Source organism: Amblyomma mixtum, chromosome 3 (assembly GCF_055824585.1).
Source record: "Amblyomma mixtum isolate Tamu chromosome 3, ASM5582458v1, whole genome shotgun sequence".
Lineage (NCBI taxonomy): Eukaryota > Metazoa > Arthropoda > Arachnida > Ixodida > Ixodidae > Amblyomma > Amblyomma mixtum.
Window position 1 is genome coordinate 23611237 of NC_143014.1, and position 17994 is coordinate 23629230.

Genomic DNA, 17994 nt, shown 5'->3' on the forward strand with positions numbered 1-17994 from the left:
GATAATCAAGTTCAAACTGCATGGGAACCGATAAGGAATGCCACAACAGTTGAGGTACGCAAAGTATTAAGGCACGGCTGGCCTTTATCACATTTGCTGTTCATGATTTACATGATAAATATATTTTTTTAAACCTACAAGGAAGTAATCTAGGCTATATTATGCAAAAATTAGACCGTACGATTGTAGAGCAGAGGCTCCCGGGTTCAGTCTATGCTCACAAAATTGTGCTATTAGGTGGTGGACAACAACATTTACAAACCCTGGTAATTATTTGTGAAGACAAAGCAGACGCTCTAGGCTTTGCTTTTAGCGCAAATAAGCCAAGTTCGATAATATTCATCGATCCCAAAGATCAGGTGCTTACAGTACAAATCCGCCAGTAATCCAGTGCTGACAGAATACAAATATTTCGAGGTGTGGGTAAACGAAGGACAGCCATACGGGACGAAAAGACTACAACGGAAAAAGGGCCAAGAGGTGCCGCGATTATGAAGCATATGGAATTACGAGGGTAAAGCTGGTGCGAAGCATTTGTAAAGAAATAATGGTAGCAGGGCTTACTTTTAGAAATGCGTTTTTGTGCCCGATGGCAGAAGTTCAGTCGGAACTACAAATAAATCAGAGAGCTGTTGGGAGGTTAGCACTAGGTGCCCACGGCAAAACCGCAAATGGGGCAGCACAAGGTGATATAGGCTGAGCATCGTTTCAAGCGCCGTAAGCAAATAATATGATATTGTATTAAGAAAGCTTCAGAAAATTGGACGATAGCATATAGGTAACTAAGTTATTTAAATACTTGCGCAGAAAGAGCTTTGACTCAGATCGACGGAAAAGGACTAGAACGCTGACCCGTAAGCAGGCACGTATCCAAGGGGGCGGAGCGAAATCAAGTTTGCCCCCCCCCCCCCCCCCCCGGCCTGTTCTCTTGGCAGTGCTCAGCCAGCTGCGAGCAACCCCCCCCCCCCCCCCCCCCGCTTTGTCTGCCAGTAAGTATGTAAGAAACAAAAGCACGGCGATAAAGAGCTTTAAACGCCGGGCCAAACTGCAGAGGGTGAGAACTAGAATAATTAAATGCAAAAAAAGAGCAGGCTCTGTGCCTGGACAGAAAATTAAAAAGAGAAATTAGCAAGGAATCGTTCTATGGGAATTCAAGAAGGAACGCCCTGCTTTTTGAAGCGAGGTCAGGGTGTATTAAAACACGAAGCCGCAAAAAGAAATTTAAGCAAGAGGATGAGGCTTGTGTATAGTGCGTGGTAAATCCTCAGACACAATTCAGCATATCTCACTAGAATGCGGCAGTATCTATGCGGATGTCGGTACAGGAGTCACTCTCCCTGAGGCCCTAGGGTTTAGAGAAGCAAAGGTAAAGTGAATGTATCTGCGGTAGACGTTTGCAAAAAGCGATTCGAAGATTAGATACAATTTCAGAATTCAAAAGTGGCATAGCGTAAAAAGTCAACATAATTCGAATATTAAAAAAAGCGGGGAGGGGGAAAAAACTACTAGAAAGTGCCTAAAAGTTTGACAGACTAGTTCGAGGAGTGTAAAGAAAAAAATACCGAGCCAGTTTAGGCTTATCTTTGGGAACGATGTTCTGTATCTAAGGGCAGAATTTCAGTCAGGTCAGATATAAATCAGAGCTGCTGGCTGGTTAGCATCAGGGGCTCACGGAAAAACCGCAAATGACGCAGTACAGTGGGGGGAATGGGATGACCATCGTTTTAAGCGCGGGAAGAAAATATTATATGAAGAACGCCTGAGGAAACTTGACCAAAAAAAAAATGGGCAGCTAAGGCATTTAATACACAGTCTAACCTCATAACTAAGTCGATGGGGCCTCTAGATTTCTTCGTTGCAGCCGTTGCTTCGTTTTCGCGCCCTTGGTTGCAACTGTTGCATTTCAGCGGGCTTGCCTGCCTGCCTCTGTGCATACCGAGGACAACGTAGCCGGCGTCTGGTGTGCCGCCGATGCGTGCTGTGGGAGCCTTCAACACGCGGGCGAATGTGCAGTTTCAAAAATACACGGTCCGCGGCCTTAGCCTCGATGCCTTCGCATCGGGCGGCCGTTCGCTGCGACGGTGCACCGAATGACGACAAACTCTCTCGCCCAAGAGATGGGCCAGGTGCAGCCCTCTGTCGTGCTGACGAGTCGCGCTGTGGCACCAAGCCTAGGGCCGCGTAGTGCCACTCTGTGACGTGGTGCAGTCCTGTTTTTCCTTACTGATGGCCGCTTTATACCGCATGGTTACGGAAAAAGCGCCGTTTATGTTTTTTTTACGCTGACTCAAGCTGCCGCTAAATGTAAATGTAAATGTAAATTGGTTTTTTGAAGAAAGGAAATGGCGCAGTATCTGTCTCACATATATCGGCGGACACCTGAACCGCGCCGTAAGAGAAGGGAGGAAGGTGGGAGATAAAGAAGAAAGAGGTGCCGTAGTGGAGGTCTCCGGAATAATTTCGACCACCTGGGGATCTTTAACGTGCACTGACATCGCACAGCACACCGGCGCCTCTTGCGTTTCGCCTCCATCGAAACGCGGCCGCCGCGGTCGGGTTCGAACCCGGGTACTCCGGCTCGGTAGACGGGCGCCTTACCACTGAGCCACCGCGGCGGGTGGCCGATAAACACTGAATGCATAGTTTAAGGAACAGCAAGGCCAGGAAAGCGGGCACGAAACAAACTCGATATATTTCTCGTGTACGTGTTCATCTGCTGCTGGGCCACCGACGCTCGCGGTGGAGGATACCTCTGCACACCTCTTAATTCTTTTACCGGGACAGCAACACCGAATGTGTTGGCCAGTGGTACGCCATGGTACGCTAAGGCTCGAGAGTCTCTGCACAGCATCGCCCAAAAGAAAGTGCCTGTTAGCTAATGAATAACACGATTTCTTGATGTTGCATGAGAATTCCAGTAGCGTGGAAACTGCCTCGAAACGATTCCTTCTAACCAGCTGATGTTAAACACTAGATACCGTTCCCAATTCCTAACTGAGTCACCAATATTACAACACCGCCATTTTTTTATTTTTTACCAAACAAACCTCTTATCTACAAGCAAATGCACTGTAGGGCATTTTTTTACAGCTCGTTAGCTAACCGCATTCCTCTGATGGCGATGAAAGTGAACGACGGTGAACTGCGCTCACACAGCGTTTCCTCTGCGTTAGGAACCGCGTGTAGAGCTTCATGTTAGATTGCTATGTGGTGTGGCTGCCGGACACCAGTACATATATATCCTCTGAAACCAGCGCGTTGCTGTTCGTGCGATCAAGAACGATGCAGGAACTCACAAGCGATGTCCATCACCTTCAGTTCAATAATTTCTCGTAATGCTTTCCCGGTCTTCATGTTTAATAATTTATACGCTCAAATATACGCGCAGTGCGGCGCAACGGGCGCTTGTTAAACAGCCGCAGTAAATAATATCAACCGCGTTTTTTTCCCTAACCATACTTACAACGCGGCCATCCAAAAATGAAATGGATTTGCAGCACTTGACATCACACTTATTCATCACCTATTCAGAATCAATAGCTCCGTTTTTTAGGTGCTGATAGTGATATTGGCCGCTGGAAAAGAGTGCGCGCGGCGGCGACTTCGTCGCGAGCACGCGTTTCGGTTGGCTTCGCCGCGTGGCTCTCGAGGGCGCGGACCACAACACTTGACCGCACGGCAGAAATGTGGAGAATGGGTATGCTTTGTGTCAACGGAAATTGTTTTGAGCTTTCGCGATCCGCCACTTATTGTCAAGCACGCCACGCCCACTGGTGAGAATACGCAGCCACGTGGAACCAGAGAAGTGCAGCGAGGGAGAACGGGGCTACTGCTGACTAACTGCAGGCGGAGTAAGTTTTGTGCGCTGCTCGACAGAGCCGGTTATGAGCAGTTATTTGAGTTCGCCATACTGAACCGGTACGGAAGTGTTGGGCACCGTTACAAATCGGCGTACTCAACGCGAAATGCTCAATGGAGGTTCGTTATATATCCTGTTGTAGGAAAGTATATTTCGTTAAAACGACATATATACTATATAGGCTTCTATCGGAGCTTCCACGGGAAATGACTGTTCCTTCGTGATATTCATAATGTCGTTATAAGCCTTATCTTATAGCGAAGTTTGACTGCACTTCTACAGTACTGACAGTGGCGGAAAGAGACTAGAAAACTTACCGGTAAGTATGCAGGAAACCAGAACGGGGAAATTAAGAGCTTTGAACGCCGGGTCAAAAAGGCAGAATGTGAGAACAGGTATAATTCAGTGAAAAAAAAAAAAGTTGCAGGCTCTGGACTTTTACAGAAAATGAAAAAGGCAAGTCAGGAAGGAATCGATCGCTGATAATTGAAGAGGTGGTGGTCTCCTATTTGAAGCGAGATCAGGGTGCCTTAGAACGCCAGAGAGAGAGAGAGAGAAACTTTATTATGGCAAGTGTGTTTAGACCCCCCTTGGGTCCCTGGACCGCGAAGCTACAAAATAAAATTTAACCAAGATGATGACAAATGTGTAGTGAGTGGTAAAGGTGTGAAAACAATTGAACATATTTTGCGGTAACTATCCATCTATAGGGTTTAGAGGTAAATGTAAAATTGTAAAGAGCCGGTTGTACACGTCTTCAACTTTTTCACCGTCAACGCCAATTTACCCAATATACGCCGGCGGCCTATGCTCCAGTGCCGCATTTCTACAGCAATGTTATCAACGCCAACGGGTATTGCTCTAGTGCCGTGTTTCTGCCGCAACGTTGTCCACGCTAACGCATGCAGCGCACATCTCTAGGTCACTACCGCCACGTAACTCAAAGCGCGAATATTAGTTTGATAGCAGTATTAGTTGATGAAGAAGACGACGTCCAATGCACAGCGCGAGTGTGTGTTGCAGTTCAGCACGAGGCTCGCGTGCAGTGGCCAGCGAAGCTGATCTGTTCGCGCGTTCGAATCCCTGTAGCGGCAATATTTATTTTATTTAGTCATGGTTTGCCCAATGTCACCCTCAAGATCAAGCTTGACAAAAACCGGTGAGCTGATTTGACCTCGTGAAGTAGTGCTCTAGCATTAAAATATGCCAAGGCACTGAGACGGCGTGACCAATATGCATGCTGCTGGCTATTGTACGGAGCAAGTCACAATATTTTACTGCGAAAGCACTTCTTCACGGGGTCAGACGCAACCCAGAACACTGCGGCGTCCCTGACCTTGAAGATGCGGAAATAAATAAACATTGCCGCAGCTGGGTTTTGAACCCGCGGCGGTGCAAACAGATCACCTTCGCTGGCCACTGCACGAGAGCACTATGCTATCCCCGCAGACGATCACACCTTCTGTTAAACTGCAACGCACTCTCGCGCTGTGCACCGCACATCGTCGTCTGCATAAACTTCCATCTGCGGCGCGAACAGACCAGATCAGCTTGACCTCGATCAGAGTTTGACCTGTATCGCTGCAGTTTACCAATATCCATCAAGAGAAAAGAATACAACAGCTGTATCTTGCAGGTACTCCCCTATGGGCCAGAAACGTGGAGGCTAACGAAGAGGATTCAGCTTAAGTTAAGGACAACGCAGCGAGCTATGGAAAGGAAAATGATAGGTGTAACGTTAAGAGATCGGAAGAGGGCGGAGTGGGTGAGGGAACAAACGCGACTTAACGACATCCTAGTCGAAATCAAGAGGAAGAAGTGGGCTTGGGCAGGGCATGTAATGCGAAGGCAAGATTAAGGGTAGCGGAGTGGATTCCAAGAGTAGGCAAACGTAGCAGGGTGCGACAGAAAGTTAGGTGGGCGGATGAGATTAAGAAGCTTGCGAGGATTGTTGCCTAACTTGCGAAGTTGGCTAATTAATCTCGACTAATTATGCAATTAAACAGAATACAAAGAGTAGTGTGACTTGCTCCATACAATATCCAGCGACATGTATTTCGTCGCATAGTCTTTTAGTGCGTCGGCATATCTCTAAACCCTGGCTAGAGTTAGCTGTTACACCCTGTATGTAAAAAAAAAATAAAGTACCGAGCGTGGCGGCACACGCCAAAGCCCGGTTTCAATGAGAACGCTCCTAACATCGGTCCATTTATCCAAAGCGCGGTTTCAAAGAAGTTCAGGGACACGTCTGTGGGTGCACTCATAGGTGGAGAAAAAGTGCGGGACTATATCATGTGTGAGTTGGGCGTTGAATCATGGCTACCGTGCCAGCGAAGATTGTTCGCCTTGGCGGGACGAAGCCGCTGCTGAAGGAGGTCCAGCGCGAGAGCCCTCCATGAGCTAAGCGGCGAGGTTCATCGCAAACGCGATTCGTGCAGGCTGCCTAAACGACACGTTCCAGTGCCGGAGCGGCGAGTGCCTCTCCTGGTACTTCGTGTGCGACGGCCTCAAGAACTGCGCCGACGGCAGCGACGAGTCGAGCTGCGTGCCGCACCGTAAGTTGGCGCCCTCCGCGCGCTCTGGCGGGCTCCGCTGATGAAGCTGCTCCCGGCGCAGGCTGTCCGGCCGCGGCGTTCCAGTGCGACGACGGCACCTGCAAGTCCCGCGCCGCCGTCTGCAACGGCCGCTGGGAGTGCCCCGACGGCAGCGACGAGGCCCGCTGCTACCGGGGCGTCAAGTGCGACCGCGCCGCCTTCCGGTGCCGCAGCGGACAGTGCGTGCCCCAGTACGCGCTGTGCAATGCCGTCGTCGACTGCGCCGATGGCAGCGACGAAGACGAGAAGGCCTGCATCCACGGTGCGCACTCGTTTCCTCCTTGGCTCGGTTGGGCCCCACTCATTCTACAGAAAGACCTCATAAGGTCACTGTATGCATGGCCCCGTAGGTATAGGAAGTGGATTACTATGAACATTTTTTGCGAGCTCAATATTTCGCGAATTCGGGTGATGTCGGAATATTAGTATATTTCACGAGTACTAAATTTTTGCGAAGCAGGGTGACTTAGCGCTCCTTTGGCAAATTATTTCGCAGGACCAATTTTTCGCGAGGTCTATGCGAAAATCGTTCAGCGTAAGTGCGCTATCGGGGCGGACATTAAACAGCGGAAGAAATAGGCTCGACTGGCCAAGATCGAACTCTCGCGCAAAGCTTCGTGAGTGCGCGCGCCTCTGTCCTCAGTCAAGGCCCGCAACGCTGGACGCAAGGTGAGCGGTGGGCGGATACGCTAACGGGAGGCTTGGCCAGGTTGGCTTCGGGCGGATGCTGTGAAGCAAAAACAACGAGCCTCTCTAGAATAATGCGGTTCAGTGCGGAAGCCACTCGAAAGAGTGGCTTCCGCACTATGCTATGAAGTATAGCGACTCGAGTACTCGTTGCAAACGAGAGGAAACAAGCGCATTCAGTGCTGAGATAGCATTCGCGGATGTATACGTACATTTTCCATTCATGCTGGGCGGGCATTGTGGCGGAAGTCGGTGAATGCGTTTTGCAAAGTTTATTCTCGGTCGCGTTACAGGGCCGTCCGGAAAGTAGGCACATTGAAAAGTGCTTTGTTATATGATTACATGCCCATGCTCCTGTAAAACATTTTTATATAGAGCGCACAGAAACGTGTGACGCGCATGCTTATAGGTTGTATGCACTGGCGCACAGCCGCGCCGCGGCGCTGCGCTGCGGTGCCACCAGCCGCCATGATTGAGGTGCGCATAGCCGACGAACTCCCGCAAGCATGTTTGCTTCGCGGGTCGCATTCAGACTGCCGTTTGGAATCCGCGTGCATCGGAGATTCGGCCGGTAGACGCTGGGCGCGATGGCCGCACGTAACTACGTCGTAAACGAACGCCACTTCAATTGGGCAGCTGCGCATGTTACCGCTGCTCCAGCCTGTTGAGGAAAGAGGCGCAGCGACGAAAGTTGGTCGCGGGTTTGGCGCCCGTCGATTCTGGGATAGAAGCTCGGATAGTGGTCAATGACAGCAAGCCCGGGAGCCGCATGCAGTTCAGGCACATTCGCGGGGAACAGATCCGTGACCCGGCGCCACTCGATAGCTGCGGCGCGTCTGCGGTGCTCGTTGCACAACTGTGGGCTGCGTATGCCTGCGCAGAGCCGCTGATATCCGAGCTCTACTACATATCTGTCAGTGGTATAATGCTTTGAATTTTAATCTGCGGCTGACGTGCGAAATATTTGAAGTGCATCCTAAACAAGCGCAGGACGGCCACCAATGTTTGTTTAAATGTTGAATGAAAGGATCTGACCTCGTGCTTGCTTTGATCTTGAAATGAATTCTAGGGGCATGCGCTTCGTTTTTCGGTGGAGCCGTGGCCACCCAGGCGGCGTCTTTTTATCGTGGACGGCGTAAAATCTGCGCTTGCGTCAGGGTGATACTGCAAGCTCGCGGGCTGGCGCGGCAACCTCGACCCTTCCAAAAGAGCACACAAATTTTTGCACCGTGCGCTGTGTTGTCAGATGCCGGCACGAAAAATAGACGACACTGACGAAGCGCGAACAAGTGTCAGATAGCAGGTACTCTCGTGTTGAATTTTGTCAACACGGTGCGCATAGTGCAAAAGTGAACAGCTACCTAGCTCAGTTTGCTGCCTTATGAGCGGCCGTTGTGACAATCTACGACCATCTTTGTGCAAAAGAACGACTACTCCAGAGTGGTAACACGGCCTCCCAAGTCCGGCCATGTGTACGCGTTGCGTGCAGAGGACGTTCACACTAGGCATACTCGGCGCCTTTTGTCAGAGATTTACCCGAAGTGCTAATGCACCGCAGATGCGTCGCAGCTATCGAGTGCGCCAGGTCACCGATCTCTTCCCCGCGAATGTGCCTGAATTGCGTGCAGCACTCTGGTTTCTGCTGCCATTGACCAATATATCCGAGCTGTTTCCTCGGCCGGCTCGAGCAGCGCTAACAAGCGCAACTGAAATCGTTTACGACGTAGTTTCGTGCGGCCATCGCGCCCGGCGACTACCGGCCGAATCTCCGATGCAGGCAATCCCAAACGGCAGTCTGAATGTGGCACGCGAAGAAAACATGCTTGCGGAGCAGGAGTTCGTCTGCTACGTGCACCTCAATCATGGCGGCCAGCGGCGTTGCACCGCAGCACCGCGGCGAGGCTCTGCATGCCACCTATACATGCACGTGAGTAAGTACGCCTCGATCAGCAAGGCACAAGCTCCGCTCTTAACAGGTGGGCATGTCTCTTTTCTTCACAGCGCATGAAATGCAGAATGGCTTCATCGACAGGGGAAGTTGCATAGGCCCGTGCTCGGCGTTGATATCAAATAAGCGATGCGAATTTCGCTGTTAGCTTGTACGCTTGTATCGTCGCCACTCACTTTTCGTACAAATGGAAGTTGCCCCTGCACTGAGGACAGATTTCGTAAGCGAAGAGAAGTCCAAAAATTGAGGGACCGCCTTCACTGGCCGTTTTCGCTAGGAAAATTGCAAAACAGTTCGGATCCCCGAGGAGGCTACAGCGTGGCATCCACTGCCAGCCGCGACGTCATCGCGGAATTCTTTGCGGTCTTGACGCTTCTAGCTTGAATCTAGTGGCGGGAAAGCAATGTTTGAATCGAACTTTGTCATGCGTCTTTTCCTGCCGAACAAACATGAACGTAGCCAGAAGGAACTATAAATGGATTTTTACTAAGAGCAGATGGGATAGAGTTGCGCTGGGTGCCCCTATAAGAGACCTTGAAATAGCATCACGTTCACGAAAATACCGGTGTACTTTCGAATCCATTCTACTTAGATCATAACTTTAATTTCGTCGATTTTGACGAAATGCGAAACCGTTCATGTGCACGTTAGTTAGTGTTTCATATAATCGAAATCGTCGTTGGCGCACCTGGAACCGACGTCTGACTCCGTGAGGCAAGGCAGGAGCTTTCTTTGTGTTACTCTCAATCGGCTCGGATAAGCGCTGTGACGAACAATTTTATCGCCTCGGAGAAACTACTCCAGCTGTGGTGAAACGGTTACAAAATTAATTAAACTTCGGGAAGACGTGCTGGCCCGGTCTCTTTTCTGTAGCTGCGTTTGAGGGGGATGCCAATTAGTAATTACTCTCTAAATTTAATTCAAATCGGGAGACGACGTCAGACTGACACGCGTCTGTGCTGCAGGTCAACAGTGCCCCGAGGCAAGTTTCCGGTGCGCGAACGGGGCGTGCCGCTCTTCGGCCATCCTGTGCAGCGGCGTCGACGGCTGTGGAGACAACAGTGATGAGGCCGGCTGCCGCGTCTGCCGTGAGTTGCATTCATTGTGCGACGGCAGCCTTGCCTCACCGCGGGCAAGGGATCGCATATCACAATTTACTCGCGCGTACTAACGGTTTCTTCCCTGTGTTGACCGCGAAGCACGCCCATGCAATATAGCACGTAGAACGGCTTTCACATTTCATGCGCATGTACTGAAATCCTGGCCACTACAGCGCGCCTTTGAAGAATAGAGTCTGGTGCGTTGTGAGAACTCGCGAATTTAAAGAGGCAGCTGAAAGGCGCTATGAACAAAGGTGCGGCATTCCTGCGATGTTATAGAACGCCGCTTTACGAATACCATCCAGCAAGAAACTAACTGGATAGCGATAAGGAGCTCGTGCCGCAGAAAAATCGGCGTTGGTGTCGAGCGAAAAATCCCCAGAGAAGCAACGTAGGAGTCAGGTGGGCCACCTGGGCCACGTAGCCTTCTGTCATCATCACAACCTGCCCACCGGATTGCGAGCAAAGTGCGGCAGGTAAATTAATGATTGGTCGCTCAGCAAGAGCAGCCTAGGTCGTGGCAACACCTGCCATCGCTGGTCAGTGGCGCTACACCACTGCGCCAGGAGTGGCAGCGACCTATGAATGTAGAGAATGACTAATTCTGCATATGAGGGAATCGCGTCGTCCCTTAATAAGGAGTAGCTTAAGCGTCCCCTCCAATTTTTTTTTTTTTTTTAATGCGTCTAGTAGAAGCTGAATTATCAGCAGTCCGAATTTGAATTTCAGCGTTTTCGCGCTTCTCCCCCTCCTCTCGTCACTTTTTGCACGCTCAAAGGTCGGCGCTCCTTCCCCGGGGGCGGAGCCTCCTGACCCCCCGGAGCGACGCTGCTGACTGGCCGCGACCATTGTAACTGCATGACGTCCGAAAGAATCTAACCAGTGGCCATTTCTAAACAGAATTGCGCAGGAGTGTGCGACGACGGAGGAGGCCGCGAGGATGAAAAAGTCGCCGGAAAGAACTCGCCAACTTTCGCGCGTAATTATGGGTTCGCTGCTGCGTGTAGAAGTGTATTATTTGGCGTAGGTGTTCATGAATAGAGAATCTAGCGATTCAGCGAGTTTTTATATTCTCCTCGGAGGGTGTTTTCGAGCCCCTTTAAGAAGGCACATTCAATGAACGAGGCCAGCAGTTAATATATGTTTGCAAAAAGCATGCTCTTGGTGATTTAGCCTCTCCCATATCTCTCGAATTAACCGTGTCCGCCTGTGCAAGCTGCGGCACCTTATCCTCACAAACTTCTTAATCGCATCTGCTCACCTAACTTCCTGCCGACACCTGCTACGGTTGCCTTTCTCTTGGAATCTAGTCCGTTACTTTCAACGACCATCGGTTACCTTGCCTTCGCAACACATGCCCCGCCCAAGCCCATTTCTTCTTCCTGACCTCGACTAACATATTACAAACCCACATTTCTTCCCTGACCCACACTGTTCTCTTCCTGTCTCTTAACGTCACACTTATCATTTTCTTTTCCATAGCCTCCTGCGTTGTCCTTAATGTAAGCTGAAGCCTTTTCGTTAGGCTCCAAATTTTTCTCCATAGGTGAGTACCGGTAAGATACTACTGTTATATATTTTTCTTTTGAGGGATACTGGTAAACTGGCATTCATGATACTGAGAACTAGTACCTACCAAATGCGCTCCACCTCATTCTTAATCTTCTAGTGATTTCAGTCTCGTGGTATGCATCTGCGATCACTACCTGCCCTGACTAGACGTATTCCCTTACTACTTCCAGCACCTCGCTACCAATTGCGAACTGCTGTTCCCTTGCTAGACTGTTGAACAAGGGCGTCCGCAGAATTTTTTGCAGGGGGGGGGCCCCGTTGGTGCCCCGGGGGGGGGGGGGGGGGGGGTATGTTCGTAGCAAAAAGGCGCTATTTGCGGAGTAAATTTATTTATTTATATATAAATAAAAATTAAACAAAATGCACACATGAAAGAAAAATTACAAACAGCAAATTAAAGCGCGGCTAGGAGAGGTACATTGGAGTTTATCAACGAAGAAACAACTAAAATTAATAAAAAATGCAAAAAGATGCTATATCACTTCGTGGAGAAGAGCGCTCAGTCTTCCTGCATACGGGTTCTCGACTCACCCGGATTGATGACCAGCACACAGCACAATATGTTCGCAAACACGCAACTACAGTCACTCAGTCAGTCTTCCTTGAACAGCAACTATAGGCGCCTCGGATTTTTCTGAGCGAATTGCGTAATTACACGTGTGATAAATTCACTTCTGTGCTTCATTACATGCTCTCGGTGCACACTCATCATACACATTGATTGGAAAAACTGTTGAACGCGTACGTTGAAAACAAAAGATGATTATATATACAACGAAAACTTATTTACAAGATAAATGCACGCTCGCAGCTTCATACACCTCGCTCCATCTTGCTTGCGCATCCGCACAGTCGAGCAACCCCACACACACTGCTCGCCGCTCGTCGTTTTCTCGTCCGCTGTCTTGGTTGTTCTCAGCTTCGCTGACAACCGGCCACTAAAAACACCCAAGCACAAACACAGAGGCGCGCACACGTGCGAGGGCTTACTTGCCGCAGTATCCCCGAATGCGCACTTTGGGGGTGAAAGGAACGCCGCGCAACTTCCGAGGGGAAGGGACACTCGCCACTCCGGTCGGAAAATTTGTTTTTGTGTTTTTATGGGGTTCAGAGCCCCAAAACGACTCAGGCTATGAGGGATGGAGTAGTACAGAGTTCCGGGTAATGTCGACCACCTGGGTCTCTTTACCATGCACTGACACGCACAGTACATGGGCGCTGTTGTGATTTGAGGCCCAGCCAGAGGTGACAGGCGAGCCAGGCAGGCGCCATCGGGCTGCGTTGACCAAAGGCGCTGGTTTTCGCAGAAGACGCAAAGAACGCTGGTGTGGGGGCGCCTCGGGAGACTGCGTCGCCGTGAACAAAAGCAGCTAATCCCCTTTGCCGGAGATTCTGAAAGCGGCGCTTCTACCGAACTGCGCTACCCGTGGATCGGAGGAGACAGCGAGCGGCGGCGGCGCCAACTCATCGCCCGCTTGCCCCTGAGCAGCCCGACAAAGCGGGGGTGGACACGGCTGATTTTACCTTCCCTCCTTAAGAATTCATCGGTGACCGGCGTAACGATAGGCGAAAACAAGATGCCCCGTGCACTGTCTGCCTCCGTGTCGCTATCTCTCTAGAGATCAAAGAAACAGACACCCATCTCAAGGCGGCTCGAAACACATGCTCGCCGGTGCCGCTGTATGTCTGGAACAGGTCGCCCTTCAGTAGAGCTAACGATGGCGTGGTTTGAAAACGGCGGAACGACGCACGCCCGGACGCGGCATTTCGCAGATGTGACCATGCGGGGCTGCTTTTACCCTTTTGGCTGAGCGCACCACCGCCCCTGGCGTGCGGCCATCACTCACGGTTCGAGTGAGTGATTTTCCAGGGGGGTGCAACCGCCCCCCCTTGCCCCCCCCCCCCCCCCCCCCCTCCGGACGCCCATGCTGTTGAACATTAGTTTGGTTTTCTGCATGTTAATTTTTAGCCCCACCGTTCTGCTCTGCCTGTGTAACTCATTGATCATGCTTTGCAGTTCACGTCCTGAGTGACTTAGCAAGGCAATGTCACCAGCGAATCGTAAATTACTTAGGTATTCTCCATTAACTCTTATCCCAACTGTTCCCATTTCAGGCCCCGGAATACTTCCTGTAAACAGGCGGTGAATAGCATTGGCGAGATCGTGTCTCCCTGCCTGACACCTTTTCTTATTGGAATTTTATTGCTGACTTTATGCAGGATTATGGTAGCTGTGCAATCGTTATAAATGTCTTCCAATATTTTCACATAACACTCTTCTACACCCCGATTCCGCAATGCCTGCATGACAGCCGATGTTTCCACTGCGTCAAATGCTTTCTTGTAATCAATGAAGGCTATATATAGGGGTTGGTTATATTCTCCGCATTTCTCTATCACCTGATTGATAGCGTGAGTATGGTCTATTGTCGAGTATCCTTTACGAAAGGCTGCCTGATAATTTGGTTGATTGAAGTCTAGGGTTGTCCTGACTCTATTAGCGATTACCTTAGTAAATACCTTGTAGGCAACAGACAGTAAGCTGATCGGCCTGCAATTTTTCAAGTCCGTGGCGTCCTCTTTGATATGAATGAAAATGATGTTACCGTTCTTCCAAGATTCCGGTAAGCTCTAGGTCATAAGGCATTGTGTACACAGGGTGGCTAGTTTTTCTACCACAATTTTCCCACCGTCCTTCAACAGATCTGCTGATACCTGATCCTCACCGGCTACTTTCCCTCTTCGCATGGCTGTTAAGGCTGCCATTACTTCCTCTTTCGTTGCTGGTGGGATATCCAATCCCTGCACCCTACTGCCTCTCTCATTATCGTCCTGATTACATTGGCTACTCTATAGATTTGTGTAGAACTCTTCGGCTGCTTAAACTATCTTATCCATATTGCTAATAGCATTGTCCTCCTTGTCTCTTAGCGCATACATCTGATTTTTGCCTATGCCTAGTTTCCTCTTAAGCGCTTTTAGGCTACCTCCGTCCTTTAGAGCATGCTCGATTCTCTTCATAGTAAACTTCCTTATGTCGGTTACCTTGCGCATGTTCATCAACTTTGATAGCTCTGTCAGTTCTAGCCTGTCTGTGGAGTTAGAGGCTTTCATGCTTTCACTTTTCTTAATCAAACCTCTCGTCTCCTGAAAGAGCTTTCAGACATGCTGTCTAACCATCATACCGCCTACTTCTACTGCGCACTCCGTAATGATGGTTGCGAGGTTATCGTTCCTTGCTGGAACATCAAGGTTGTCGTTCCCGGTTAATGCCGAATATCTGTTCTGCATATATATTTATATTTATCATGTAGATATGTAAATAGATTTATGGACAGTGTACCCCTTCCCCTGTCCTTTATACTATCCCCTCACCCCTTTCCTTTCACTTCTACACACTGCCTGCTATCCTTTATTTCCGCTGCCCCAGCTTAGGTGCTTCCAGCCACGATAGCAGATGCCGGGGCAGCAAACATTCTTTTACCTTCCATATGAAATGTAACAATAAATAACCACTACTACTACTACTACTACTACTACTACTACTACTACTACTACTACTACTACTACTACTACTGTTCTGCAACGAGATCCTGAACGGACCTTTTTTCCAGTAGCAGACCCCTCTAGCGGCCGTGAGGCGAAGTACGTTTGCCGGTTCGATTAGCCAAAACCTTCTCCGATCATTTGTAGGAAAATATGCCTTACAATGGCATGGTGGACTTTTTTGGGGGGCAGTAGATGAGAGCAGCGCTGTCTTCGCTTAGCCAGAGCAGATAGGGGTGAGTCATCTGTGGACTCACCTTCCGCGCTGCACTTGATCTGTTTTAATCCGTGACTAAAGGAGGCTGGTAAGCCATCTTTCTTGGGGCCAGTGCTTCTACAAGGGCCTATACTCCATCTCTTAAGTTCCTTCCAGCAATATGGAAGCGCCTCGTCATCTGCGTGTCGTCTGCTCGCGGCGTACACAGATATCGGTAGAAAAGAGTATTTGTGCACGGTATTGTGCACGGTTATGCAAGTCGCTGGACGTCGCTTTATATTTGCACATGTGCTTCCGCAGTTTAATGGTTGTGGCTTAGAAGATGCGCGTCACCCTTTGCTGCTGAAACTACAGTATTGTCGGTTAAGTGAGGGCTTCACGTCAGCAGGGCTTTGCGGGGGGTGATCATAAATATGCGGCAGTTTTCTGCCTGCTCACACCTCTCAGTAGATGTGGACGTCCGGGGAGGGAAGCATTCCTTCGCTGATAAAGTCCCGCAGGAGGGCTGAGTGCATGGGCTGCGCATGAAGCGCAGTTTGTTCCTAGCATGCAACTCCGGATGCCTTGACGTCGCCATGTTCGTGCCTTGGACGGGACGCCGCGGTCCTCGAGGCCGGTAGCGCCTGCAGATGCCCCGAGCGCTTGGGCGCCTCCCCATCATGCTCGGCCTGGACATGTCGCACGTGTAAATGTGCTGCTCCATTTGGGTAGGCCAACTCGAACGGTAGTACAAGACAGATTGTTTCTCCAAGTCGTCCGCGTCCCACCGTTCACGCGTCATCATCATCAGCCTAACTACTCCCACTGCAGGGCAAAGGCCTCTCCCATGTCTCTCCAATTAACCCTGTCCTTCGCCAGTTGCGGCCACCGTATTCCCGCAAATTCCTTAATCTCATCCGCCCACCTAATTTTCTGCCGCCCCCTGCTACGTTTGCCTTCTATTGGAATCCACTCCGTTACCCTTAAGAACCATTCAAGCTCGCCTACCCAAATAGAGCAGCATCGACTATCCCAAATCTACAAATATGCTGCGTGGCTAACATGGCAGCAAGAACAACCTACGTGGACTATCGCGCACCATAAGCATTCGTCGGTACGACGATAAGTACTCGGAACTTTGCTTTTTTTTTTGCGTGGCTGCATTATTCCCGCTGCTGAGGAGATAGCAGCTAGTGACAGCCTTCGAGTATTCCCGTTTACAGGATAGTGGTGCCTATATACACATAGGCGCGTTTCACGAAAAGGGTACGCGTTTTAAATTTCGAAACACCAAGACAGCTCTGCAGCACGTGGAAGTGTAATATTATGCTAAGATACTCGTGACAATACGATCTAACTACTAAGCGAGTTTATTTACGTTGTCCGAAAAGTGATGCAGAGCCCCTTTTAGTAGACACCAACGGTGACTGCAGTGTTACTGCCGGCTCCTGTAGCGAAACGGGCCTGAAACTTAGCGGTGGAAAGCAGCTGCCGCTGTCATGGGAGGTGCAACGCGTGACAAGAAAGGATAGTTATTCTACTCTGTAATTAAGCGACTCTACATGCTAAACTCCTTTTTAAAATTTTGATTACGAAGTTCTTGATTCCGAACTTGATCAAGTTCTCTTTAAGAGCCCTGGGTATACGGAACTAAAATTCTCGAATTAATTCAGAACTGTGGTCCTCGTTTTGTTCTTACTCATGCACGCTGGCTTCTTTTCCAAAAAAGTAACCCCTGATACACCTAATCTTATATTACGACGCAGCTACGTCCGCTTCAAAAGCTTCGCTACACGAATGGTACTCCAAAGGACTGGTTAATTTCCCTCTATTACATCTCATCGTTAACGTATAGCAATAATATTTACTTGAGTCCTTTAATTACGCGCACAATCAATAACTGGAGCCTCCACTGCTGCCACCACTGGCGTCAGTGCTTTCAAGAAACTCGTGGACGATTTTTTTTTGTTTTTTGCACTAACCGCTCTCCTCAGTGTAGTACATTTGGATCTTGAGAGTAAAAATGAAAGAATGAGCATGAGGGATAACCACGGCTAGCGCAAACAGGACGAAGCTCACAAATGACACAACGGCGTGCCTTTAAACGGACTGTACTGAGCGCAGACGAGTAGCATCTGTCCTGTCGGTTCTGGCTGCGTGCGTCCTGCTCGAAGTAGCGGCTGTCTGTGGCGGAGCGATTTGGCCACCACTGAAAGTCCGGCGGCTTTCTACTACCAGGGGCGTCGCTCGTGACCTCTGTCACGATGACGACCACGACTACGAGTAACTTTTCATTCGTTACAATACAGTTACAGCGAGACGTAAGGACGGAGCGCGTTGGGGGTTCAGGGCACCTCTATCGGGCACCTCCATCTACGTCACGGCGATAAACCGCGGAGGTCGATGGCGGTGAGTGGAACGACGTTCCTTGGCCTTTCGTCTCACGGCAACTCGGGAAACGCTAGACATCCTGCCACCTTTTCCCGCCTTCA

The 17994-nt window shown here is 49.9% G+C and overlaps 1 protein-coding gene across 1 annotated transcript in view; it reads left to right on the forward strand.

Moving 5' to 3' along the window:
- LOC149349435 (uncharacterized) overlaps window positions 1–17994 on the forward strand; it is a 127075-nt gene that overhangs the window by 99718 nt on the left and 9363 nt on the right. The window contains exons 9-11 of the mRNA XM_089576777.1: window positions 6298–6414; window positions 6476–6715; window positions 10054–10176. Coding sequence (XP_089432903.1) covers window positions 6298–6414; window positions 6476–6715; window positions 10054–10176 — 480 coding nt within the window. The remainder of the gene's footprint in view (window positions 1–6297; window positions 6415–6475; window positions 6716–10053; window positions 10177–17994) is intronic.